Consider the following 26278-nt stretch of genomic DNA (forward strand, 5'->3'; position numbering starts at 1 on the left):
TTATCTTTATAACTTCCTACTTCAATTTTCAGTACAGCTTGAACTGCTGGAATGGAATATTTGACCATTAGTATTTTAAAGGATGTCAGAGGGCTGAATATTTCAAGGGACATATTTACAGTAAGGCAAAGTTCTTTCAATATAAACTAGTATTTTTACAACATTTGCTTATCTTTTTTTTTTTCTCTCTCTCTCCTTAGGAAAAATTGGATGTAGGGGTGAGAAAAGAAGTCGATGGCATGGGAACATCAGAAATAAAATATGGAGACTCAGTATGCTATATTCAACACATAAATACTGGCCTGTGGCTTACTTACCAGTCTGTGGATGTGAAATCAGTGAGAATGGGATCCATACAACGTAAGGTAAGATTACATAAAAACGCTATTTATAGCCATCGTTTTTTGTGACAATAAAACACCAACAGAAGGTAAGAGGTAGCTAACACTGTGGGCCACCTACAAAACACTATTTACATGCAAAAGGTCAAATCCCACCATAATAATCTCTTTGGTTTTTGTGGGGTGAACAATGCCAGATGTTACATAATGACTTTAAATATCAAGTGAAGAAATACACTCTTTTCTGGATTCTAGCATAGTCTACCTACTTCACTCTGTTCTCCCTGTTCCTGCCTGAGTTTTATTTCTAGAAAGCAGGAGAGCTCATACACTGTTACGGTTTAATCCTCTGCTGACAGTCTGTTTCTCATAAGACAAGTACTATACTTCTTGATAGTGATATGATACCCTTCCTGACCTGCCTCTTATCTCATCCGTGCCCCATTCACCTATTCATTGTCCAATCTCTGGGCATCGTCTTTGGTTTTCTCAGCCCACCAGTTGTACCACATTCCTTGTTTCTCAAAAAATCATGGCTTTGAAAAAAAAATGTCAATTCAGATCCTCTACCCATTTTTTGAATCAGATTATATTTTTGTTGTTGTTGCTATTGCTTTGTATGAGCTCTTTATGTATATAGGATATTAATCCCTTGTCAGTTATATGGTTTGCGAATACCTTCTTCCATCCAGAAGGTTGACTTTCATTTTGTACACATGAAATTGATATGCTATGTTTGTCAACTATACTTCAATAAAAAGCCAACAAACACACACAATGTGGGTTATACACAACTGTGCTTTTGCAAACACAGTTGACCCTTGAGCAACATGGGACTAGGGGCACCAACCCACAGTCAAAGTCTGTGTTTAACTTTTGACTCCCCCTAAGACTTTACTAGTAGCCTACTATTGATGGGAAGGTTCACCAATAACATAAATAATTAACACATTTTGTGTGTTTTATGTATTATATATACTGTATTCTTACAATAAAATAAGCTAGAGAAAAGAAAATGTTAAGAAAATCCTAAGAGACAATATATTTACATTACTGTACTGTATTTATTGAAAAAAAGCCATGTGTAAGCGGACCTGCGTAGCTCAAACCTATGTTGTTCAAGCATCAACTACGGTTGGAATGCCCTTTAAAACTTTTTTTTCTCCACCCAATTTCTATCTGTCCTGCAGGGGTTAAGTTTAAAGATTTTAAAAGTTCTTCTTGAAAGTCTCAGTTTATCTCCTGTGCCTTCCTTTATGTTTTCATAGTATTTACGTATAACTTATTAAATTTTATATGTAGTCCTGTGCTATTTCATTTACTAGGGTACCTCTCCCTTCCCCTCCTCTCCCTTCCTCTCTCCACCCCTCCCCTCTCCTCTCTCCTCCTCTCCCCTCCCCTGCCCTCTTCTCTCTCTGTCTTTCTCTCTGTCCTTCCTCTCACCCTCCAGCTCTCTATCCCACACTATTTGTGAGCTCCTTTAGTACTATAGTACTAAATTGTTCATATGTCATAATTTTACACAGAACCAAATAACACCACAAATATTATTTCTACCGATGTGAGATGTTGGAAAGACTGTAGTGGGGCAGAAATCTTTATTTCCAATAGACTTACTAATCATAACATATCTACATTCCAGAATGGATTTTTTTAGGGTTATTGTGATCTCTTTGGAGTGACCAGTGAGGTTGGAGGCTGATTCTGCTTTGATTGAGTTGGGCCTAAATCATCTCTCTCCTAACTTAGAGCTTTGGATGGAAAGCCAGGGACAACTCTCTTGTAGACCCATATGATCTTTGTGATGAGATCATCTCTTGTCTTTGAGGTCTTTGAGTGAGGCTCATACATTTAAATGCATTTATTCATATGCAGTATTGTAAACCATTTATTTCCTGTGACTGAGCTTAGCTGTTTTTAACTTTTCATGATGGAAAAATCAAATATATGCCAAGGAAACAGAATAATACAATGAACCCTTGTGTCTCTGTCCCTCACCTTCATTCTTCTCAATGCTTTTGTATTCTTGTTTTATTTATACTCCTACCCCCCTTGCTATGTCCTGGTAAATTATTACCATTATTTTCAATTTTTAGAGGTAGACTTTAAATTTTTTTTTAATGTTTATTTATTTTTGACAGAGAGAGAGAGAAAGAGAGACAGACAGAGCATGAGTGGGGGAGGGGCAGAGAGACAGGGAGACACAGAATCTGAAGCAGGCTCCGGGCTCTGAGCTGTCAGCACAGAGCCTGACGCGGGGCTCGAACTCACAGACCACGAGATCATGACCTGAGCCGAAGTCGGATTCTCAACCCACTGAACCACCCAGGCGCCCCTAGATGTAGACTTTAAATACACTGAAATGCCAAAAGATTATGTGGCCCACATGCATGACAATATGGCAGAACAAAGTTCCATTTGTGCAGAAAGTTGTACAGCATTCCTTTCCAGGTTGTCCCCGCCCCTTCTCCCCCAGGGGCAACTGCTTTTTGTAATCTTTTCCCACCACAGGTTAGTTTTGCCTGATGGAGAAATTTGTGTAAAGGAAATCATGCAGCGTGCACTCTTTTGTACAAAGCGTCTTCCACTCAGCAAAATGTCTCTGTCTTTTATCCAAGTTGTTGCATATTTGGAGCCAGCGAGTTGAAGCTGCTTTTTGAGGTCCACAGGAGACAGAGCCGGAGGTTAGAGTAAGTTCAGCTCACAGGCTAAGGGGGAGAGACAGACAGGAAAGGGCGTGACAGAGGTATATATTCATGACTTACTATCTGTCTCCATTACTAGATTCTTTGGGACTAGAACCATGTCTTTCATTTTTGTATTTGTCATATCTAGCACAGTGCCTGAACTCTGAAAGATGCTTGGGGGTTCTTGAATGAAACGTGTATTTTCAAGGGTGTGGAGTTAGAGTTCATGAGATCCCACGCGTGCACCTGTTGGCTTGGTCTCTGGCTACAGTAGCATTACAGAATTTTGAGCCCACAGAGCACTGTCTTAACGTTTGGAAGGTAAATGGCTAATGGGCAAATTGGGGCAAGAGAGGTTGATTGGATTCCAAAGCAAACTTTTTTTTTTTATAATGATCTTTGAGCTGACCCAATAACCACCAGATTTAGCAGATATTTTCTGTCTCTTTTCTCCTGAATGTTTTATTTCGAAATATTTCAAACAGAAAGAGAAGACTAATCCAACAAACATCCATATACCATCAAATTAGATTCAACCATTATTAATAATTTACAGTATTTACTTTCTTTTACTCCTTCCCTCCTTTCATCCTTCTCTCTCTCTTTTTCTCTGTATGTGTGTGTGTCTATATGTGTGTCTATAGACACATACATATGTGTATGCATATGTGTATATATACATATAGACACACACACACACACACACACACACACACACACACTACACACACACATCAGTAATACCATTCTTGTACCTAATAAATAATGAGAATTCCATTATATCATCTAATATCCTGTTTGTATTCATATTTCTTCTCTTGTCCCAGAATGTCTTTTATATCTCATTTCCTATCAGGATCCAATCAATGTTGACGCATTTTTTTTGTACTTCCTCTCTTGTTTTCATCACTGACTAAGAATCTAGGCCGGTTGTAGAATGTCCCGTGTTCTAAATGTCTCTGAATTATTTTTTCCCATCGCCTTTGTCCCTTGTAATTGCCATAAATTTGAAATTCGGTCTGGGGCTCTGCTGTCCAAGTCAACAGTTCTTAGCCACATGTGGCTATTTTGTACTTGAATGTGGCCAGAGCTACAGGAACTGAATTTTTCGTTTCGATTTTTTTAATTAATTTAAATTTAAAAGCTTATGCTTAATTAAGTTATTAGAGAATTTTTGTGCATGTTTGGAACAGCTTAGGTATGTGAATGTACTCTTCCAACTGTAAATGTCATCAATTCTAAAACAAATCAAGTATTTTCACTAACAGTTTGGTATCTAAATCAGGATACTCTAAGTATCCTGGATTTTGAAGGCAAAGAAGAATGTTAAATACTTCGTGAACAGGTTGGTTCTGTTTATTAAATATTGACATAATATTTTGGATACATTGGGGTAAATCAAATATATAATTAAAATTTTACTTTAAAAAAAAAAACTCTTTTCATGTGGGTTCTTGAAAACTCAAAGCTACAGATTTTAGGAACGCTTTCTGGCCCCCCCCCCCCCCCATGCTTCCTTCTAATTACTACTACTCTTAAGGATAAATACCACATTGCTTGTGATACTGGAGATGAGTTTTATGCAGGGCTTTTTATTTTAATTTATGATAGTGGTTTTCCTGGATTTGCTACACTGCATCCTGTATTATTTATAGCACAACATTCCCCAGAAAGGTTAAAGTTCAAAATATGATTGCACAAATCATCAGGAACGGAGTGAATGAAGCAAAATTCTTAACTCAGATATTACTTTCTAAGAGTTCTAGTCTAGTATCAGATTTTCCTTGTATCTTTTCTTAACAGTTGAATATGATATATGGTTGTGGGAAAAATATGGGTAGAAATGATAACATGTAGACACATTTTTGTAAAGACAGAAATAAGTTTCCATCAGGAAATCAGTAGAAACTTCAGGTATTATTTTGCCATTCTAAATACTTAAGTGGTAAATGCAAAAAAAAAAAAAAGTGTTTATATATATGTATAAGTATTTATATAAGTATATATATATAATATTAAAAAAGTATATACCACTTGAATGAGTTATTATAAATCATGCAACTCAAGGGGCACCTGGGTGGCCCAGTCAGGTAAGCATCCACCTCTTGATTTTGGCTCAGGTCACGATGTGACAGTTTGTGAGTTCGAGTCCCGCCTCCGACTCTGTGGTGATGACACGGAGCCTGCTTGGGACTCTGTCTCCCTCTCTCTCTCTGTCTGCCCCTCCCCCACTTGCTCTCCCTCTCTCTCTCTCTCTCTCTCTCTCAAAATAAATAAAAATAAACTTAAAAAAAAAAAAACCACACCTCCCAGCATAGTTTTCATTATAAATCTGAATAGTTGCACATAAAACCATGCCCGGCTCACTGTAAGTATGAACCGTTATTGTTACGGCTCACCTTTGAAGTGTGCATCTTCTTAGATGGAGATGTTTAGAACGGAGATGGTGGGAGTAATGGCAGGGTTCTTTTGCATTTGTCCAGGCTATTATGCATCATGAAGGTCACATGGATGACGGCTTAAATCTCTCTAGATCTCAGCATGAAGAATCACGGACCGCACGAGTCATCCGGAGCACTGTCTTCCTTTTCAACAGATTTATAAGGTACGTTTCCTTTTGTTGTGGTGGTTTGATGTTTTATCTCGACTTCTTTATTGGCTTTACAAATACACAAGTCTAAAATACACTACGGTGGTACGCCTACAATTTGGTGGGTTGGCAATACACATTAGAAAATGGGAGCTAGGTGGTTTTATGTCTTTATTTTAAATACACTTTTAAAAAGGGAATGTAATTTTATTGTTTTTTTTTAATTTGAGAGACGGCATGCCAGCAAGTGGGGGAGGGGAGGGGCAGAGAGAGAGAGAGAGAGAGAGAGAGGGAGAGAGAGAGAATCCCAAGCAGGTCCTGTACTGTCAGTGGCAGAGCCCGACACAGAGCTCGATCCCACAAGTCATGAGATCATGACCTGAGCCAAAATCAAGAGTCAGTGCTCAACTGACTGAGCCACCCAGGCGCCCGTGCAATGTGATTTTAGAAATTGTGTGTGTAACTTGTATTTGATAGCTACAGGTTAGGATTATGCTATAACATACCCTTGTTCTGGACCTGTTTATATTCCTTTCACACTGAGGGTAATGAAGCCTACATACTTTGTGAGTTTTGAACGGTATCAAAAAAATAAAATGATTCTTACAGTAACTAAGTTTCATACCTTCTAATGGAAACAGTTATATATCTTCAAACTAAATCAAGCTTTTGCTCAGAGTGCTTTCTGTAACATTATACCAACATACAGTCTGGCTTGTGATGGGTATCATACATCTCTTTAAACTTGCCAATTTGAGGGGCACCTGGGTTGTTCAGCTGGTTAAGTATCTGACTTTTGGTTTCGACTCAGGTCATGATCTCATGGTTTGTGGGTTTGAGCCCTACATCGGGCTCTACACTATGCCTGGGATTCTCTCTCTCCCTCTTCCCTTTCCCTGCTTGCTTGCTTGTGTTCTCTCTCAAAATAAACAAACATTTAAAAAAAGAAAATAGAGGCACCTGAGTGGCTCAGGCAGTTAAGCGTCCAACTTTGGCTCAGGTCATGATCTCACTGTTCATGAGTTTGATCCCTGCGTCAGGCTCTGTGCTGACAGCTCAGAGCCTGGAGCCCGCTTTGGATTCTGTGTCTCCCTCTCCTCTCTCTCTCAAAAATTCTGTGTCTCCCTCTCCTCTCTGTCTCTCTCTGTGCCTCTTTCTCTCTCTCTCTCTAAAAAATGAAAAACATTAAAAAAAATTTTTAAAAAGAAAATAATTTTTAAAAAATAAGTAAACTTGCCAATTTGATGGAAAAGTTTATGTATGTATGTACACATGTGTATGTATATACATATATGTGTATGTATTTACAATAATTTTTAAGTTGAATTTATTCAAGAATTGTGAAAATAGGTATATTTCATGTTTGTTGACTATGTATTTTTTTTAAAGGTTCAGGCCTCTTTTTTCTTAATTTTTAAAAATGTTTATTTAGTTTTGAGAGAGAGAGAGAGAGAGAGAGAGCATGAGTGGGGGAGGGTCAGAGAGAGAGGGAGACACAGATTCCGAAGCAGGCTCCAGGCTCTGAGCTGTCAGCACAAAGCCTGACATGGGGCTTGAATGCATGAACTGAGAGATCATGATCTGAGAAGTCAGAGGCTCAACCGACTGAGCTACCCAGGCCTCCCTGTTGACCATATTTCTTTATTTAATTTCTCTTTGTGATTTACCCATTAGTTGATTACTTAATTATTTTAATATTATTTAATTCATCACATTCATGTATTTTTTATATATGTGGGTTTTACTTACATGCTCATTAGTATTTGCTGCACCTTTAGACTTCCTGAATTTGTACAGTTCTTAAATATATCTCAGAAACTTTGGAATGTTTTACATAATTACAGAATATTATAAAGGGTACATTATTTTAAGTAAAATAATTTGATTCTTCTGTAATATTCATGAAAGCACTAAAATTCTTTAAAATCTCCAGGTCTTCATAATATTGGCACCTGTGTGTTTTCCAAAGTGAATTATTTTTAAGTATTCATTTTATTAATGTAGATTTATTTACTATTAAGAACCTAATTTTTAAAAATGCAAGGACAGACTTCTCTTTTTCACTGCTTACAGTGAAGGTCAAGGCCATTCAATATATCTTCATTTGTGTGTCTTACGCAGTTTATTTTCTGTGACCCTTCTGTTCCTTTTTTTCCAGGTCAGGATGGTGGTGGTGGTGATGGTAGAAGGCTGTGTGTGTGTGTGTGTGTGTGTGTGTGTGTTTGTATTTGTGTTGTGAGAGGGATTCTATTCTTCTGGACTGTACAAAGTACATATGAAGCCTTCTTTTCCTTTAGGTATATTAATGAATGTATTCTTTTTTTATTAAAAAAAATGTAGCGTTTATTTTTGAGAGATAGAGACAAAGCATGAGGAAGGGAGAGGCAGAGAGAGAGGGAGACACAGAATCTGAAACCGGCTCCAGGCTCTGAGCTATCAGCACAGAGCCCAATGCGGGGCTCGAACCCACGAACGTGAGATCATGACCTGAGCCGAAGTTGGACGCTTAACTGACTAAGCCACCCAGAAGCCCCATGTTAATGATGTATTCTTAAAGGAAATTATATAAGGGAGGAATCTGTGGTAGTAATATTGTTTAATCTTCAAATTAACAAAATATACATGAATTTAAGGCTGTATGTTTTCTCTGGCATAGTATAATTCTACCACCTTTGGATTTCCCCAATTATTTTTTCCCTTCATTTTTTTGTTATTGATAAATTAAGATGGTAAATGTCTTTGTAGAGATAGAAGTTATAAACCTTAACATAATTAACAATTTTAGGGTCTTGGATTGTATTTGTCTGACAGGAGGCTTCTGGAAAGTAATTAAATGATTACATTTCTGATAGTGAATATATTCAACTTAATAACCTAAAAGCTGACATTTATTATTGCTCCTTTTTAGGTTTAAAAATGTAGGTCTTGGGGCGCCTGGGTGGCGCAGTCGGTTAAGCGTCCGACTTCAGCCAGGTCACGATCTCGCGGTCTGTGAGTTCGAGCCCCGTGTCAGGCTCTGGGCTGATGGCTCGGAGCCTGGAGCCTGTTTCCGATTCTGTGTCTCCCTCTCTCTCTGCCCCTCCCCCGTTCATGCTCTGTCTCTCTCTGTCCCAAAAATAAATAAAAAACATTGAAAAAAAAATTTAAAAATGTAGGTCTTATATTTGAATCACCTTTGAATTTCATTTACTTCAGTATGATGAGAGTTGAGTTTCACTTTATTATCAATATATTTATGATTCAACTAAAGTTTAATAGGACAACAGGTTTAGAACAGGAATACTTCATTGCATATAAATTTTTATTTTAAAAGAGGAGAAATAATTTTCTTCTGACAAGTCATTTCTATTACTTTTTGGGCATAGAAAGACTTATCGAGATAATAAAACTAGGTAATAGATAAGGCTGAAGTCAGCTCTTCAAAGTTTATTTGTAATCCTTATATAATTGATGATACATTTTAAATTATATTTTTGAGAATTGTAAACTTAAAAAAAAGCTAATTCTCTTACGAGGCTCTTATTGTTTTTAAAATGTGAAGTCTAAAATACATAGCTAGCTAGAAACATTTCCTTGTAATAACATATTGCCATTTGATTTGGCTTATGCAGAGAGCAGGAAAGGAAGTATAATATTGTATGCATTAAATTTTGTCTTGACTAATATGAATATTACTATACCAACTATAGTACAGGCATTCTTACATTCTTTTATGGTGTCTGTTGTGTCTTTTTAAAAATAAACTTATTTTGGGGGCGCCTGGATGGCTCAGTCGGTTAAGCGTCTGACTTCAGCTCAGGTCACGATCTCGCGGTCCGTGAGTTCGAGCCCCGCGTCGGGCTCTGTGCTGATGGCTCAGAGCCTGGAGCCTGTTTCCGATTCTGTGTCTCCCTCTCTCTCTGCCCCTCCCCCGTTCATGCTCTCTCTCTCTCTCTCTCTCTCTGTGTCCCAAAAATAAATAAACATTAAAAATTTTTTTAAAATAAACTTATTTTGGAAAGATGTGGTTTACAAATAGTCTATTTTAAAGTTCTTTCCAGATACATTCAGAACTAGGAATTTTAAAAGTCTGAATGTCAGGAAGCTTAACAAATTAACCCATTTTTTTGCCAGTAATATGTTTTTCTTCAAAGCTTAGAAAATGCAATGTTTCTTAGTCTGATTTTAAATACTTTTTTTTTCAGATAAAAGCATTTTAATTTCTTGTTTTCTGATCAATAAGAAAATTTTTTAAGTTAAAAATCATTGGAATATATTTTTGGACAGGCAGGAATTTACAAAATGACAGTGAGGGTCAGTGATGTAGCAGGTAACAATTCCCTCTCTAAAAACAAAAAGTAGAACATAGAGCCTGATGCGGGGCTTGAACTCAAACTGTGAGATCATGACCTGAGCCGAAGTCGGACACTTAACCCTATTTTTTAGGGCGCCCCTATATTTTATTTTTTAAACATATATTTATTTAGTTTCTGGGAGAGCACAAGCAGGGGAAGGGCAGATAGAGGGGGACAGAGGATCCAAAGTGGGCTCTGTGCTGACAGCAGAGAGCCCAATGTGGGACTCGAACTCAGGAACCCTGAGATCATGACCTGAGCTGAAGTCAGACACTCAACCAACTGAGCCACCCAGGCACCCCCCCCCCCCCCAAATACTGGTGTATTTAATATAGCATCATATATAGTTGGCGAAGTTTAGAATTTTTTATTGGAATATATTAATTATTGCTGTTTGAGGAAAACTAGGACCTTTCTTATGGGTTCCTTTTACAGGGGTGTGGGGGGAGAGGGTAAAGCTTTAACTCATCCGTGGTCTGAAAAACAGTAAGATTGCAGATCGCTGATGTCGAGAAATGTTTGCTGTGTATTTTAGGGGCCTTGATGCGCTCAGCAAAAAAGTGAAGGCTTCCACCGTAGACCTCCCTATAGAATCTGTGAGTCTGAGTCTGCAGGACCTGATTGGTTACTTCCATCCCCCCGACGAGCACTTAGAGCATGAAGACAAACAGAACAGATTACGGGCTCTAAAGAACCGTCAGAATCTCTTCCAGGAAGAGGTGAGTTTCCACCAACATTCATTTCCTTTATGCTGCTGTCTTCGGAAAACCGCTGCTCTGGGGGGAGATTCTCTGACAAGGTTTGCATTTTGAGTTGGATGAGCAGGTAAACAGTGGCAGAAGGGAACCGGGCCTTGGAGGAACCCTGCGGTCATTTTTGTGTCTCTGTCAGCGAGTGCTAATTTGAAACAGTGAAACTCTTCACTCCCCTGGCAAAGGCATTTTATTTTACTGTCGGCTCAGCCTTCTGCACTGATCATTCACTGCACTGCAGTTTGCTTCCTGTTTGTTACAGACACACAGTATCTCAAAGTGTCCGAATGAACACAGGCTTTGAAAAGCTGGAGGGTTTTTAGACTCGTCAGCAGGTTCTCGAGGCTCTTGGGAGGTGCCTGGTCCCCAGGGAGCCTGGTGTTGAGAGAGAGAAACTGCCCAGGGGAGGTCAGGTCGCCTGTGGAGAGACAGAGCTCCAGCCTCTCTGCTTGGACAGAGCAGATGCACTTCTTACTTTTACATGGACTGAGTTTTCACGTGTGATTTTATTTCACGCACCTTCCAGTAAAAAAGGAGTTCACGTGCCATATTTTATAGACAGAATTACAGAAGGACCAAGTGATACGTCTAATGCTCCTTTAAAAAGAGTGTTGGAATTACTGCCATAGAGAAGAATTTCGGTGGGAGGATGTCAGAGGTGAGCTGGCAAATGCCACCGGCTCAGTCCGTGCTCCCCTTCCTCTGAGTGCCCCCTGTGTGTGGAATAATGAATGTTTCAGAGTAAAAGTGTCTAAGAAAGAAAGGTTAGAGGATATTGACGAGTACCCACAATCCCTACCTCTACCTTCTTCTAGTTTGAAAACGGTTTCCTAATTTTCCATCAACAGCCTTTGAAATTAACATTAATTTTTGAGGACTTTTTAGTGTATATTCCAAAAAAAAAAAAAAGGTGGGTCTAGGGACTGTAGTGGTATGAAAGCACGGAGACCTGTGGACGTGAGCCAGTGACAACATGGACGAGTTTGATGGGACATTTTCTTTTTTTCTTTTTAAGTTTTGAAAGTTTTTATTTATTTATTTTTGAGAGAGAGAGGCAGAGAGAGCAGGGAAGGGGCAGAGAGAGAGGGACAGAGAGAGAATCCCAAGCAGGCTCCACACTCTCAGCGCAGAGCCCGATGCGAGGCGCGAACTCGCAAACCGTGAGATCGTGACCTGAGCCGAGACCAAGAGCCGGATACTTAACCAACTGAGCCACCCAGGTGCCCCTGTTGAGACCTTTTCATCCTGCATCTGCCAAAATATTAGACCATGCTGAAATACTGGGCTATGAAAATTCGAAGGATTGATTTTGGATTTTTTTTCAATTTCTTGCATAAGACAATCCGGACGGGAACCGACAAATGTACTTAGGGCCGTGGTCCCTCTTACAACTCTGTGTGAAATAGGTTCCCTTGATTAATCAACTCTTCCTTTTGTGTGTTTTGCCTCATTTTGGCAACCTTTATCTAGAAATAATAATACAAGCTTAATTTCAAATTTAGATAGCATCTTTTTTTTTAAGTTTATTTATTTTGAGAGAGACAGAAATGGCACAAGTGACAGAGGGGCAGAGAGAGAGGGAGACAGAATCCCAAGCAGGGCTTTGCTTGGAGCACAGAGCCCAATGTGGAGCTCGAACCCAGAAAACCATGAGATCATGACCTGAGCCAAAACCAAGAGTCAGACGCTCAACCTGCTGAGCCCTCCAGGAGCCCCAGATTTAGATAGCATCTTGCACAGTGGTATAAGGCATTTTTGATTTGCTTCAAAGCTATCTTTTCATGAGCTTGTCTTTATTCATTTATTAGATCTTTAGCTTAATATTAAAAATGATGATGACAGTGCCTACCCTAAGAACTAGGATTCATTCATGCTGTTACAGGGGAGGAAAAGAAATATTTTTCCTCCACTCATCTCAGGTTTGTTGGTCGAGGCCCTGCAGATCAGAGTGACAAAAGACAGCTATATAAGAGAAAACACGTGGAGGTTTATTAACTGGTGAACCCTGCATATCCATGGAGCACTCTGTGATGAGCAACTCAAAGGAGTGGTTAGAACTTGGGCTTGTACAGCATCCTAACAAAAGGACAGTAAGTTTGTAGAAAACAAAGAGACAAAGGAAAGGAATTTTGAGCATCTGGGGCAGCAAGTTGTGGGAAGGTAAATACAGACGGAAACTAATGGAAGGTGAGGGTGAGTTAAAGTTTCTTAGGTAGATTCCTCTGTGAAGCCTCTGGGCTGATAAGCGTTGGGCATTGTTTCTTGTGATTAAACATCTCCCGCCCTTCCTGGTGGAGAAGAAAAAGAGAATGTTTTCTTAGTTGCCTTCAGCTCAAAATAATCCTTATGCTAGGGGCACCTGAGTGGCTCAGTCGGTTAGGTGAAGGACTCTTGATTTTGGCTCAGGTTCGTGAGTTCAAGCCCCACATCGGGCTCTGTGCCAGTGTAGAGTCTGGTTGGGATTCTGTCTCCCTCTTTCTGTCCCCCTCCCCCACTTGGTCTCTATCTCTCTCTCAACAGAAATAAAAGTAAACTTAAAAAAATAATCCTTGGGGTGCCTGGGTGGCTCAGTTGGTTAAGTGTCCAACTTGGGCTCAGATCATGGTCTCGCAGTTACTGAGTTCGAGTCCCATGTTGAGCTCTGTGCGGACAGCTCAGAGCCTGGAGCTTCGGATTCTGGGTCTCCCTTTCTCTCTGCCCGTCCTCCTCCTGTGCTCGCTTGCTCTCTCGTTCTCTCTCAAAAATAAATAAACGTTAAAAAGTTAAAAAAAAATAATCCTTATGTCAACGTGGAATATTTTTTAGTGAACCTCTTTGTTTAGTCATGGTAGAATACAGTTGTGATCAATTCCTTAATCTAGCAGTAAACCTTGCCCGTGCAAATATGAAGCACATATTTTGATTTTGTTCTTCTGCTTCTGAGAACAGCCCGCAGGATTTGGAAGCCACTTGCATTACTTCAAGAACATTTTATTTCCCATGCAAATGTTTCTTCCTGTCATGTAAATACATGGCCTCAATTTTCTTTATGATTAACAGGCTTACTTCAAGCCAGGCATTTTTTTTTTTTTTTTTAATTAATCAACTGAGCATCATTTCTCGTCTGTGAGCAGCATCGCTGTTTCTCAGGGTAATTCTTGTTAACTTTCCAGGGCATGATCAACCTCGTGCTCGAGTGCATCGACAGGCTGCATGTCTATAGCAGTGCGGCGCATTTCGCGGACGTGGCGGGGAGAGAAGGAGGCGAGGCTTGGAAGTCGATTCTGAATTCTCTCTATGAGTTGCTAGGTAAGACGTCTGATGGTTTTCGAGGCAGCCAACGCACGCCCATGTAGAACGATCCCATAAGTTTTATGACCTGCTTCTTAATCGAGGCTCAATGTGTTTCCTGTTGTTACACTAAATCCTAGTGATGTTTGGTATTTACATCCATCCCTGAATGTGTACCGTGCCCGGAGCAGTAGATTTGTCTTCAGCGTGTGGAAGGGAGACATCAAGGGTGTAATTTGGGGGGGGAGGGGCCCCTGAATGCATATGCAGGAGATATTTCCTTTGTGATTCTGAAGTTAGTCCCCCAAGACTCCTCTTTCTCCCTCACCAGAGTCTCGTCAGGGACCTTCATCTTCCTTCCGTCCTTTTGAGATTTGTGTTTGCAACTTACATTTTTTTTAATTGTTTTTTTAGCATTTATTTATTTTTGAGAGAGAGAGAGAGAGAGACAGATTGATTGCGAGCCGGGGAGAGGGAGACACAGAATCCAAAGCAGGCTCTAGGCTCCGAGCTATCAGCACAGAGCCTGATGCGGGGCTCGAACTCATGAACCATGAGGTCATGTCCTGGGCCGAAGTCAGATGCTTAATTGACTGAGCCACCCAGGCTCTCCATGCGTTTGCAGCTTCTAAGTGTGCTTGACGTATGTTAAGCAACACTTGTGGTTTAGGAGCATTCCTGTCGACTGTATGCAAACATACGTCCTTATTGGTTTTGGTCTGGGCTATTCCAATAGCTTCTCCATGTCTGTTGTCATGAACTATGAACTTGGAAGCTACTGAGCTGGCCTCAAATTAGGATAAAGAGGGATAGTTTGTTTCTCAAAGCAATGGACGAAGCCAAGATATCAGCATCTGGGGGGCCAGTTCCCCAAACCCCACTTCTCACAGGATAATATGAAGGGGACATTTGACATGCAGTGCATTCAGTTACCGGTAAGGGATTGTGACTCCCAGTCAGTCATGTTGGAAATACGCTTGCCTGCCCTTTGCTTTGGGTGGAGACACCATCTCTCTCTTCCAAGGCTGCTTGCTACAAACATCCGTGAAAAGATGGCCCAAAATAAAGGTTTCAGTGGCTCATTCGCAAGACACGCAAGAGCAGAAGACCTGTGAAGAATTGCCTCTCTCTCCACTCACCCTCACCCCCCACAATCCCACAGTCATCTGGTGAACTGTAGCTACGTGTCTCTTACGTGTATAAGATTATTAATAATCTTCTCAGCTTCTCCCATCGTTCCAGAAGGCCAAGTTTAACTTGCTTTGCCTGGGACTTGAGGCCCCGGTGAACCCTTTTAGGCTTGCCCTTGACTCTGTCCTTCCCCTTTCTCTGGCCATACCCACTTTCTCAGTATCCTGGCCACATCCACGCTTCAGGGACATTTTCCTACTCCCACCTTTCCCCAAATTCCTGTATATTCTTTGAGGCCCAGTTCGCGCGTGACTTTTTTGAAGTTAATCTTGACATTTTTTCTAAGTTTCAAGCATGACTGAACAGTTCCCTCGCCCTCTCTCTCCCTCTCTCTCTGCTTTCTTGGAACTCAATATTTACTTGTTTGTAGCACTTACCACATTAGTTACAAATGCGACCATGATCTCCAAGGCAAGAAGGGCACCTTTTCTGATTTGGCCATCTCTGTCATCGTGTCTGGCACATGACAGATACTCAGTGAATGTTGACTAGTTAAACAAATCGAGTTCTGATAGAGTAGGAAAGTGTGTGCCTAAGTGGAGAAAAGAAGTCTCAAGGCATTTTTTTTCAGCAAAAAATGGAAAAGTTGTCAAAATATTTAGATATTATCTATAATCTAATTGAAACTCACTAAAATTTAATAATACTATTTAGCAAATAGAATTCTTGTGCCTGTTCCCTTCAGGTGGCCTGTCTTATCTGCCATAACAATTAAACACATACAGTTTGGTATTTTCAGAATAAGGGATAATGCTGGCTAGCGTGTCTTTGAACAGGACCCAGGATATTGAGGCTTCCTAGGATTGTGGATTTATTATTTTCGAGAGACAGAGAGAGACAGAGCCTGATCAGGGGAGGGGCAGAGAGAGAGGGAGACACAGAATCCAAAGCAGACTCCAGGCTCTGAGCTGTCAGCACAGAGCCTGTTGTGGGGCTCGAACTCATGAACCACGAGATCATGAGCTGAGCCGGAGTTGGACGCTTAACCGACTGAGCCACCCAGGCGCCCCCTGGATTGATTATTTTACCCATGAAATCATTAGGATAAGGATTTTATGGTGCCCAAATCCTAAGGACAGTATTTCTTTGTCAGTGAAGAAATTACAGCACGAATTTCTGCATTTGGTAGCGTCTGGAGTATGGTAGTGGTTTTGCTACCACAGTTTGACCTCTTCACTGGGTCCAACGCTGGCTTTGTTTCTATGACAAACTGGGTGTTGAGGGTAAAGAGGGGTCTCCTCTGTGTGTGTTTGAGGGTGGAAAGGGTTATGTGCAGAGAGTGTGCTGTTGCAGACAAATCTCGGTGATGCACGTCTTACTTCCATTTTCACATCAGCTCTTTCCATAGTCTGTTAGTTTTTTCTTTTCACTGGGTCCATGCGTTCCTGTATCCATAAGTAACACAGATGGACAGAGAGAAATATAATGCATTTTTCTCAAATCACAGAAAACGTCTCATCCGGCAAAGTCAACATTTCAGTTTTATCCTTTTGGGCCACATATCCCTCAAGCCTATCTTCCTTTTACTTGACAGAGTTCGTTGGGGATTAAATTGGATTCTTTTAGAACCTACTGAAGGAGTAGTAATAAACTCTACAAAATGCTGGGTGGGAGCACACTCTTCATCGGAAGTGGTTTTATGACTTAATTTTTTTTTAATTTATTAAAAAAAATTTTAATGGTTATTTATTATTGAGAGAGAGAGAGTCAAAGTGAGAGCAGGGGTGGGGGAGAGAGAGGGGGAGACACAGAATCCGAAGCAGGCTCCAGGCTCTGAGCTGTCAGCACAGAGCCCGATGCGGGGCTTGAACCCACGAACTATGAGATCATGACGTGAGTCAAAATCGGATGCTTAACCGACTGTGCCACCCAGGCGCCCCTGACTCGATTTTTCACGGGAACATGGCTGAAGATCTGACTTTTACGTGACTTACCTACTCAGAGAGGAAGGGGAGAAGCAGTTGTTGTAGGTGGAATGATGCATCTCTTAGGATGTGTCCACGTGCGGATTACAGCCTCTGGTGCACACAGCAGAGGTCGTTCATTGGCTCCCAGAGCTGGAGGTCTACCAGCGGGTGTGACTCAGTGGCTTTATCATTGCTTCCGGAACCAGTTTCTTTATGTGTGTTGTGCCTTCCGCAGCAGGGTCTGCTCCCCCCAGTGCTGGCTGCCCTCATGTGGCCTCAGCCGCCTGCTGTCCACTCACAGTGCTGCACAAGTGAACACACACAATGGAACAAGTGAAAGAGGGCCGCTGTTGGAAACTGTCTCTTAGGAAAGAGCATGCCGTTTCTTAACCCCTTGCAAATCACCCCTTTCATCTCATTAGACACGTCTGTAGCTCTTCCTGCAAGGGAAATAAGGAATTTCACCAGCGTTTCACGGGGACTGCTCACGTCAGAAACTGGGGCCAAGCCCATGGGCTGCCCGGCTGCCATACAGAAGTGAGCATTGCAGAGAATTCTGGGGAAGGAGTTGAAGTGTCCAACTCAAATGTTAACGTGTACACTTCACTCATCCAAAAGGTTTTATGGACTGAATTCTCATCTGAGTGCTTTTGTCCACCACCTAGCACCATGTGCAAATGGGGTTGGCGCTCAATAAATAGTTGTTTGAATTATTTAATAAATATATTAGAGATTCCCACGGGGCGTAGGTTTCCCTGTAACAGATTAGATGTGGCCATCAAGTTGGTTCATTACACATCACTGAACCCGTTATTCTGTTACCATCATGTCTTTTTCTTGAAAAACCAAAGCTCTAATCTTTAATCCATAGGCAACAGCCTCTGAGGAAATGACCCTTCTTTTAGCCCAGAAGAGTCTCAGAATTATAGCTCTACCACTTACATGACCTTGGACAGATTACTAAAGCCAAGCTCGGTTTCTTCATCTTCAATGCCCACTCTAGAGTGCCTCCTTTTTAGGGTCGTTGTGCAATTCCATGAAAAATACCAGGCACATAGTGAGTGACGTCTATTGTTATCATAAATATTATCTGTAAAATGGCAATACTAATTCCCCTCATAAGATTGTTGGATGGTTTACCTGTTGTAATGTGTGCAAAGGCTCAGCTCTCCCTCTTCTTCTCATTAGTCCTGTTTTTTTTTTCAGGATACATTTATCACCATCCTCTGTGTCATCAATGTAGTAAAACTTTCTTCTTCAACTTGTTTCTGTTCTTGTTTTTGCCTTTTAACTATGCCTTGGAAAAGAAACTTCACTTGCAACGATTGGCTATAACAAGGGAAGTTCTGGATTTTGAAAATACAGAAGACGCAGAAGATACAGCAGGGTGCTTATGGTAGATACACAGTGGCTCTTGATTTCCTCATCAGAAAATGGAGGAAATAAAGTGTTCTTCATAGTCCCCTCCAGGCCAAAAATAATTTTCTATTCCATTTTTCTACCCATTCTCTGAATACAGTCATGCCCAGCTCTTATATCTGTATCTTCCACATCTGGTGCATAGGTGATATTCAGTAAATACTTGAGATCATGCTGATAGCTGGATGCTGTATGATTTCTCTCCACCAATCTTCATGGGAGGCATCAGGGAATCCTTGCACATTTCCTTCAAGAATTGCCATTGACTTTCAGATACTTGGTATTCACCTTTCCCATTCCAGTCTTTGGAGCCCCATGGCTGGGGTGTCTGCCTTCTCACCTGAGGCCTCACTCACTTTGTCCCTGCTCCCTGAGCATTCGGTCCTTCCAATGCTTGCCTCCTATCCACTTCTATACTTTCAGAATGTTAGACTTAGTTTATTTATATCAGAGGTTTGATAGGCAGTAAATATTATCTATGTTATAGATTAATATGGAGACATAAAGTATACATTTCTTAAATGTATGTATGTTTCCTTAATTATTTACATCCCATTTGATTAAGAAATGATTGAGGGAGCTATTACTTAAAATTGATGTAATTAGAATTCTCTAAAACTCACATCTTAAAGGAAGTTAACAGTATAGTAATTGTGTATGTCGTAAGGTAATACACACTGATTTCAGACATGTGCATGTTTTTGTGGCTTTTAAACTAATTTTTTCATGCAACAAGAGATATAAGTTCCGAATATACTTTCTAAATACACACACACACACACACACACACACACACACACGTTCTTTTTTTTTTTTTAATGTTTATTTATTTTTGAGAGACACAGAGACAGAGCACGAGCAGTGGAGGGGCAGAGAGAGAGGGAGACACAGAATCCGAAGCAGGCTCCAGGCTCCGAGCTGTCAGCACAGAGCCCGACGTGGGGCTCAAACTCACAGACTGTGAGATCATGACCTGAGCCAAAGTCAGATGCTCAACCGACTGAGCCACCCAGGCACCCCTCTCTCTCTCTTTTTTAATCTCTCTCTCCAGGGAAGCTTCTTTTTCCATTTGTTTTTCCCAAGTGTTTTGAATCTCTTTCCTTTTACAGTCTTCTGAAGAGGCGTCCTCTGTAATAGAGACTGTGTCGTGTTGGGAAAACGTGGACTTTGAGTCCAATGGGCCTGCATTTGAATAAGATTCTCATCCGTTCAGAAAGATTAATTGAATACCTGTTATGGGAGATGCCCTAATCTGGGCAGTGAGGGACAGCTATGACCAGGATCCAATCCCTGCTCTCATGGAGTTAATGGTTGAGTAAGAGACAGAGTGAATAATAAAGCTAGCCTAGCCATAGTGCTGTGCAGCTACTGACTTTGCTGCCTTGACCATCCCAATACGTGTTGTTGTTAAATCCTATCAGTAAGTGATCAATAAAAGACTGATAAATTTGACTCCGCAAAAATCAAAATGTTTATGGTGAATGATATCATTACAAAATAGAAAAAAAAAAACAGGTGGGGATTTTATAAAATATGCCACCTGTGTGAAAGACAAAGGCCCGGTTTCTATCATATGTAGAGCTTTCATAAATCCATAAGGAAAGGACATATCGCTTAATAGAAAAACAGACAGAAGATGGGGACAGGTAGTTGCCAGAGCAATAAATAAAATAATAAAAGATAATCAACATGACAAATAACTGCAAATGAAAATGATAAAAATCATTTTTCACTTAGGAGATGAGCACAGATAAACGATTTGATAATACTCGTTGTTGGGGGAAATGTTGGGTAGTGTGTTTCTTTCTGGTGGGGGTGCAAATTGATGGAATTTAAAAAACCAAACAAACTCTGGTTGACAGTATACATAAAACTTTAAATGTATTTCCTTTTACTCTAGAAATTCTACTTTAAGAAATGTATTCTAGAGATATATTTGTACAAGTGTGGAAAGGAGGTCCACTGCAAAATTGTTTATAAATTGCATAAAATTGAGAGCAATTTTTCTATCAACAGGGGATTGGTTCCATAAGTAATAGTGTAGTACTGTGTTATCATTGAAAATTGAGATAAACGTATCATCAGGAAAACTGCATAAAACACGCCAGATGGCTGTTCTTTTTTAGCATGGCCATCTAGGATATGGTATTGAGTGAAAAAAAGCAAGATGCTTGCTGTATTAAGAATAAGATTACTGTATTAACATTAAGATTCCAACTGCCTTGCATTAGAAATATGTAGAGAAAGATACATTCTTGTACACACTGGACACTTAAGGAAGGATGCACAGAGAAGGGCTAGGTGGCTGCTTCTCAGGAGACAGGACTTCTACTTTTCCATTGGATATTTATTCTATTTACACACATTACTTTTATAACTGAAAAGAGTCGTTAATGTAAATGGCACCGTGCTACACAATTGAGGATGAAAGGGAAAGCTAGTAAATTAATTCCAGTCGAGTGAAGAAATAGACTATTTATGTTAGTGCATGCATCTAAAGAGGCTCTCTCTCTTTTTTTTAATGTTTATTTATTTTTGAGAGATAGAGCGTGAGTGGGGGAGGGGCAGAGAGGGGCAGAGAGAGGACGACACAGACTCAGAAGGAGGCTCCAGCCTCCGAGCTGTCAGCACAGAGCCCGATGCGGGGCTTGAACCCATAAACCGTGAGATCATGACCTGAGCTGAAGTTGGACGCTTAACCAACTGAGCCACCCAGGCACCCAGAGACTCTCTTTCTTTTTTAATGTTTATTTATTTTTAAGAGAGAGAGGGAGACAGAGCACAAGCGTGGGAGGGGCAGAGAGAGAGGGAGACACAGAATCCGAAGCAGGCTCCAGGCTCTGAGCTGTCAGCACAGAGCCCAACATGGGGCTCAAACTCACGAACCGCGAAATCATGACCTGAGTCGAAGTCGGATGCCCAACCGACTGAGCCACCCAGGCGCCCAAGAGGCTCTTTTTCAATATACACACGGTAGGTTCTCTGGTGGGTGTTCGGGGTACACAGAGCGATGAGAGATTTTGTGGTTTAACTGTTCCTTTGACTACTCTTGATTTTCTGTTTTTGTTGTCAGGAACACTGATTCCATGATTAGAAAAAAATATATAATCTCATGTTGACTTAAGAACCATCTGCCGCCAGTAATTTTCACTGAAGTCAGTGTAATCAGAAGATAAGTAGCCGTCTATACGTGAGCGGATACTTCAGTGTGGCTGTGAAAGCCTCAGATCTGTAGCAGTATCTGGAGGTGATAAGATATTTACATCTCAGTGTTCTTTTTTTTTAAAGTTCATTTATTTATTTTGAGAGAGAGAGAGAGAGTGAGCGAGCGAGCAAACAGAGGCTGGGTGGGCAGAGGGAGACAGAGGGGGGAGACCAAGCAGGCTCTGTACTGTCAGCGTAGATCCCAATGCCGGGTTTGAACTCACGAACCCTGAGATCTTGACCTGAGCCGAAACCAAGAGTCAGACTGACTGAGCCACCCAGGTGCCCCTCACTGTCCTTCTTTACCCAGGTATCAGGAAGTGTGGCCCAAGTATCATTAACTCCAAGTCTGTTAAGCTTCCTTCCCATGCTTCCAGCTAGGTAGACAGTAGATCCCGTCGTAGACTTTGGTGTGAAATAAGCCACCTTCTTTTTCTTCAGCAGGTTTATTTAGCATGGAGAGAGCAGGTGGGAATGATAATCTATAACAATTTTAAAATTTGACACAGATCTATTTAATATGCGTTGTAGGTGGAGAACGACAGAGGCAGACTGATGAGCCCGCTTCCTGGAGGGAGTGTAGTGTTCCGGAGACACCAATATTCATAGTTTGAAAGCATTGCCATGGCTGGCTTTCATATGTCTTTTCTGAAATCCACACAGTTAATCTGCAGGAGGCTTGCAAGCCAGGATGATTTTCTAAAGATGTTTGAGAAATGGCTCTTTGGCAAACCCTCCCAATGAATACTCATTTAATGAAGGTTCAAAGTATGAAACAAAGAGGATAGGCTGCAGCCCGTTTAAGGAGGCAGAAGTTACCAGCTTTTGTTCAGAGCTTAGCTGACTGAGCCTCTCAGGCACCCCGAGATACTTTCTTAATCTGTTGATGTTGACCGAGACCCCTCCTCCTAATCTCTTCTAGAGCAGGGGTTCAGGCAGAAAGAGACTGGTGGGGAGCAGCGTCGACTGGCCCCGAGCATGGACTCTGGAACTGAAATTGCCTGTGAGGCATTGGCCCCAGTATGAGCTGTGCCAGCAGGAACACACGGCTGTCTCCCCTCACCGTGTCCTCCACCAGCCAGCTGTTTGGCTGCCTCCTGATGAGGGTGGAGAGGGAGGAGAGAACATAGCCTAGTTTCTCTTGGTTGTGTGGCTGCCCGATCTCTGGCTCTGGCCAGAAGGTTAAAGCTGTCCTCCTTGGTGGGGGGGAGTGGAACAGCTGGCAGGGGGTGGGAGCTGCCTTTCTCTGGGGGGCATGTCAGATGCCTTTAGCCAAGGCCCTGCTCACGGGACGGGACAGCTGCAAGTCTGTTCTCAGGTGGCTGTTTGCGGCTCCTTGCTCGGCCATGCGTGTCTAGTAGCCTGCCTCCAGCCTCTTTCTCCTGAAGTCTTCCTGCTGCTCCTGATGGCTGTGCTGAGTAGACTCAGAATGAGTCCACAGAGATGCTCTTCCCCCAGGATCCATGAGAAGTGCTCGTGCGTTCTTGGCCCAACACAGTCATCGAGACCCATCCACGCAAAACACTGGGTCGGTGCCTCTCCCACCCCATCCACTTCCTGGGCAGGCAGTCCTCAAACCTGAGTTCGCATGGTCCCCCAATGGCAGGGATGCCTCCTCAAGCTCTCCGAGAAGTTTCTGTGGCACAGCACTCTGAGATTTGTCAACGGCCTTCTCGAGTTTTTGTGTGTTTGTGTATTTGTTTTTTAGGCTTTTCAGGATTTAGGAGCAACCGCTTGTTAATCTGAAAATTTTAAAAATCTTTGTGGATTCTAGTTCTTTGGTCCCTCATTTGCCTACGTTATAACCGTTCACTTGGTATTTCCATACTTTGCATGTAAGCTCCAAAAGAGAACCTCATTTGATTTCCTGCTATATCTCTTACTCCCAGAACAGTGCCAGATGCAAAGTAGGTAATCACTATTTGTTCAGTAAATTTTAAAAGGGAGAGTACTCTTGGAAGATCTTTGCATCTTAACCTGCCTGTAGTTTTCTGATTCTCCAAGTATTTTGAGAAGTTGAGTCTCAGAGTTTAAAGACACTAAAGCATGGGGACACAGCGATGTTACAAAACGAGTAAGAGATGCAGAATGGAGTCTCTTGGACATTAATAATTTTTCGGTGGATGGCCAATATTGCGTTTCATATTCTGGTTGGATAAAAGTTGAGAGGTTTAGTTAGTTATTCAACATGAAAAAATGTGATAAAAGAAAAAAAGGTAGAAACTACGTTTAAAACATAACCACCCATTTTAGCATATAACCTTTTCAAAATATTTCTTTGAATAATCGGTTGAGCGTTCGACTCTTGATTTCAGCTCAGGTCATGATCTCATGGTCGTGAGATTGAGTCCTGCGCTGGGCATGGAGCCTGCTTCAGATTCTCTCTCTCTTTCTCCCTCGACCTCTCCCCCATTCATGTTCGCTCTTGCTCTCTCTCTCTTTCTGTCTTTCTTTTTCTCTAAAATTAAAAAAAATTAGGAGCTCAGTTGGCTAAGCATCAGACTTCGGCTCGGGTCATGATCTCACGGCGTGTGAGTTCGAGCCCTGTATCAGGCTCTGTGCTGGCAGCACCAAGCCTACTTTGGTGTCTATCTCCCTCTCTTTCTGCCCCTCCCCAACTTGTGCTTTCGCTCTGTCTCAAAAATAAATAAAAACATCAAAAAAATTAAAGATAAAAACATTTCTGTGAATCTCTATAACATTATACACATATAAAACACTTCACACACCCACATGCACACACATACAATAATTGCATGATGTGTTCACACCCATGCACATCCCGCATCACTGTGACATCAGTTGTGGCCCTCTGCTCCTGAAGGCTTAGGTAGCTCAGTCCACATTCCAATTTTAGGGATTGAGACAAGCTCAAGGCTTCGGTTTGATGTCTCTACGTTTTGGGGGATTATTTGGATACATTGTTTTCCATTTCATGCTTCTTCATTATCATCTGTTGTCTCTCCAGGGTTATGTAGTACCTTGGCGTGCTGAACTTCACCTCTTCACAGGTGCATGCAAACTGCCATTCGTATTGACCGTTTGTGATTGTTTTGGGATGGAAGTTGTTGTGACTCCAGAGGGAATCCTTGTGAAGGAAAACGTCACGGAGCATGATCCTTTTTTCCTCCTGGCTCCATTCATCTTCCTTCCTGTTTTAAAATAAGAAAATGTCCCCTTTGGGTTTTTTTTGTTTTTTTTTTTTTAATTTTTTTTTTTTTAACATTTATTTATTTTTGAGACAGAGAGAGACAGAGCATGAACTGGGGAGGGTCAGAGAGAGGGAGACGCAGAATCCAAAACAGGCTCCAGGCTCTGAGCTGTCAGCACAGAGCCCGACGCGGGGCTTGAACCCACAGACGGTGAGATCATGACCTGAGCCGAAGTCGGCCGCCTAACCGACTGAGCCACCCAGGCACCCCGAAAATGTCCCCTTTGGATGCAGGATAGCAGTCCTACCTTTATCAGTGTTCCTTAAGGTCTCTGTTTTCTGTCTCAGGAACTTATCAGGATATAGTTCTCAAAGAAGCAGCTCTCATTTTCCAAGAAATATTCTGAAAAAAAACACCATTTTTCCATGCTCTGCATATACTTATACATATACATGTGTACATATACATTGAATATATGCACTTACTTCACAAAAATGAGATCATACGACCAATATTCTATAGCATTTGTTTGCACCTGTCTTCTGTATTGGGGGCATCTCTTCTTGGCAGTAGCTATAACCCTTCACCAGGTTTTAGTGGACATATACTACCCTACTGAAGGGTAGGGTAGTGCACCCTCAGACTGTTTCCAGTATTTTGCTCTTATAAACTGTATCATGATGAACTTTCCTATAATTCTCAGCACAGCTTTCAATTACTTTGGAAACTCACTTAACTGATTTCTTCTTAACTAACTTGCTGAACTGTAAGATTTTACACCCTCCGTTTATCTGTAAGCCATGTTACATACCTGCACACACGCATCTACCCACACACTGATAACGTTCAGGAGGCACTCGATTTTATGGAGTTTAATTGTTTTCATTAGAAATATATATATTTTTTCAGAGTCTATTGAGATCATCACATTTCGTCTTGGACTTATTAACAGACATCCTAACACATTTCTGTCTCATTGGAGGAATGAACCCCTACTTGAGTTAATGTTGCTAATGCATTGCTGAATATGATTTGTAAATACTATCCTTATAGAAGATATTTGGATTTGTATTCGTAATTAAGAGTTCCCTCTAGTTTTCTTATATGCATACTTTCTTTCTTGGGTCTTGATATCAAAGTTATACTGTCTTTATAAAATAATTAGGGAGGCTTCCTTAGTTTCTTTACTTTAAAATAGTGTAGTTTAGAAATCACTTTTTTTCTTGAATACAGAAAAAAGTTTTTGGTCTTTGACATACTTCTCAATATTAATCATGCTTTATTTTTCAATTTAGACTTTTCTTCTTTGGGTCAGTTTTGGTGGAAAAAAAAGTATACATATGCATAATTGGAAACCATTCTTTTTCCTAGATGTTTCAGAGTTCTGGTACAGAGATACAGTGACTGTGTTTATAATTCCTGTTTATTCTT

General features: G+C 41.1%; 1 protein-coding gene across 9 annotated transcripts in view; it reads left to right on the top strand.

Moving 5' to 3' along the window:
* RYR2 (ryanodine receptor 2) overlaps nucleotides 1-26278 on the top strand; it is a 756877-nt gene that overhangs the window by 370490 nt on the left and 360109 nt on the right. For all 9 annotated transcript variants that reach the window (XM_053910232.1, XM_053910224.1, XM_053910226.1 and 6 more), the window contains 4 exons: nucleotides 201-365; nucleotides 5512-5633; nucleotides 10488-10671; nucleotides 13857-13992. In XM_053910232.1, coding sequence (XP_053766207.1) covers nucleotides 201-365; nucleotides 5512-5633; nucleotides 10488-10671; nucleotides 13857-13992 — 607 coding nt within the window. The remainder of the gene's footprint in view (nucleotides 1-200; nucleotides 366-5511; nucleotides 5634-10487; nucleotides 10672-13856; nucleotides 13993-26278) is intronic.

Source organism: Panthera pardus, unplaced genomic scaffold, assembly GCF_024362965.1.
Source record: "Panthera pardus isolate Hobbes unplaced genomic scaffold, ASM2436296v1 HiC_scaffold_22, whole genome shotgun sequence".
In the NCBI taxonomy this organism is placed as follows: domain Eukaryota; kingdom Metazoa; phylum Chordata; class Mammalia; order Carnivora; family Felidae; genus Panthera; species Panthera pardus.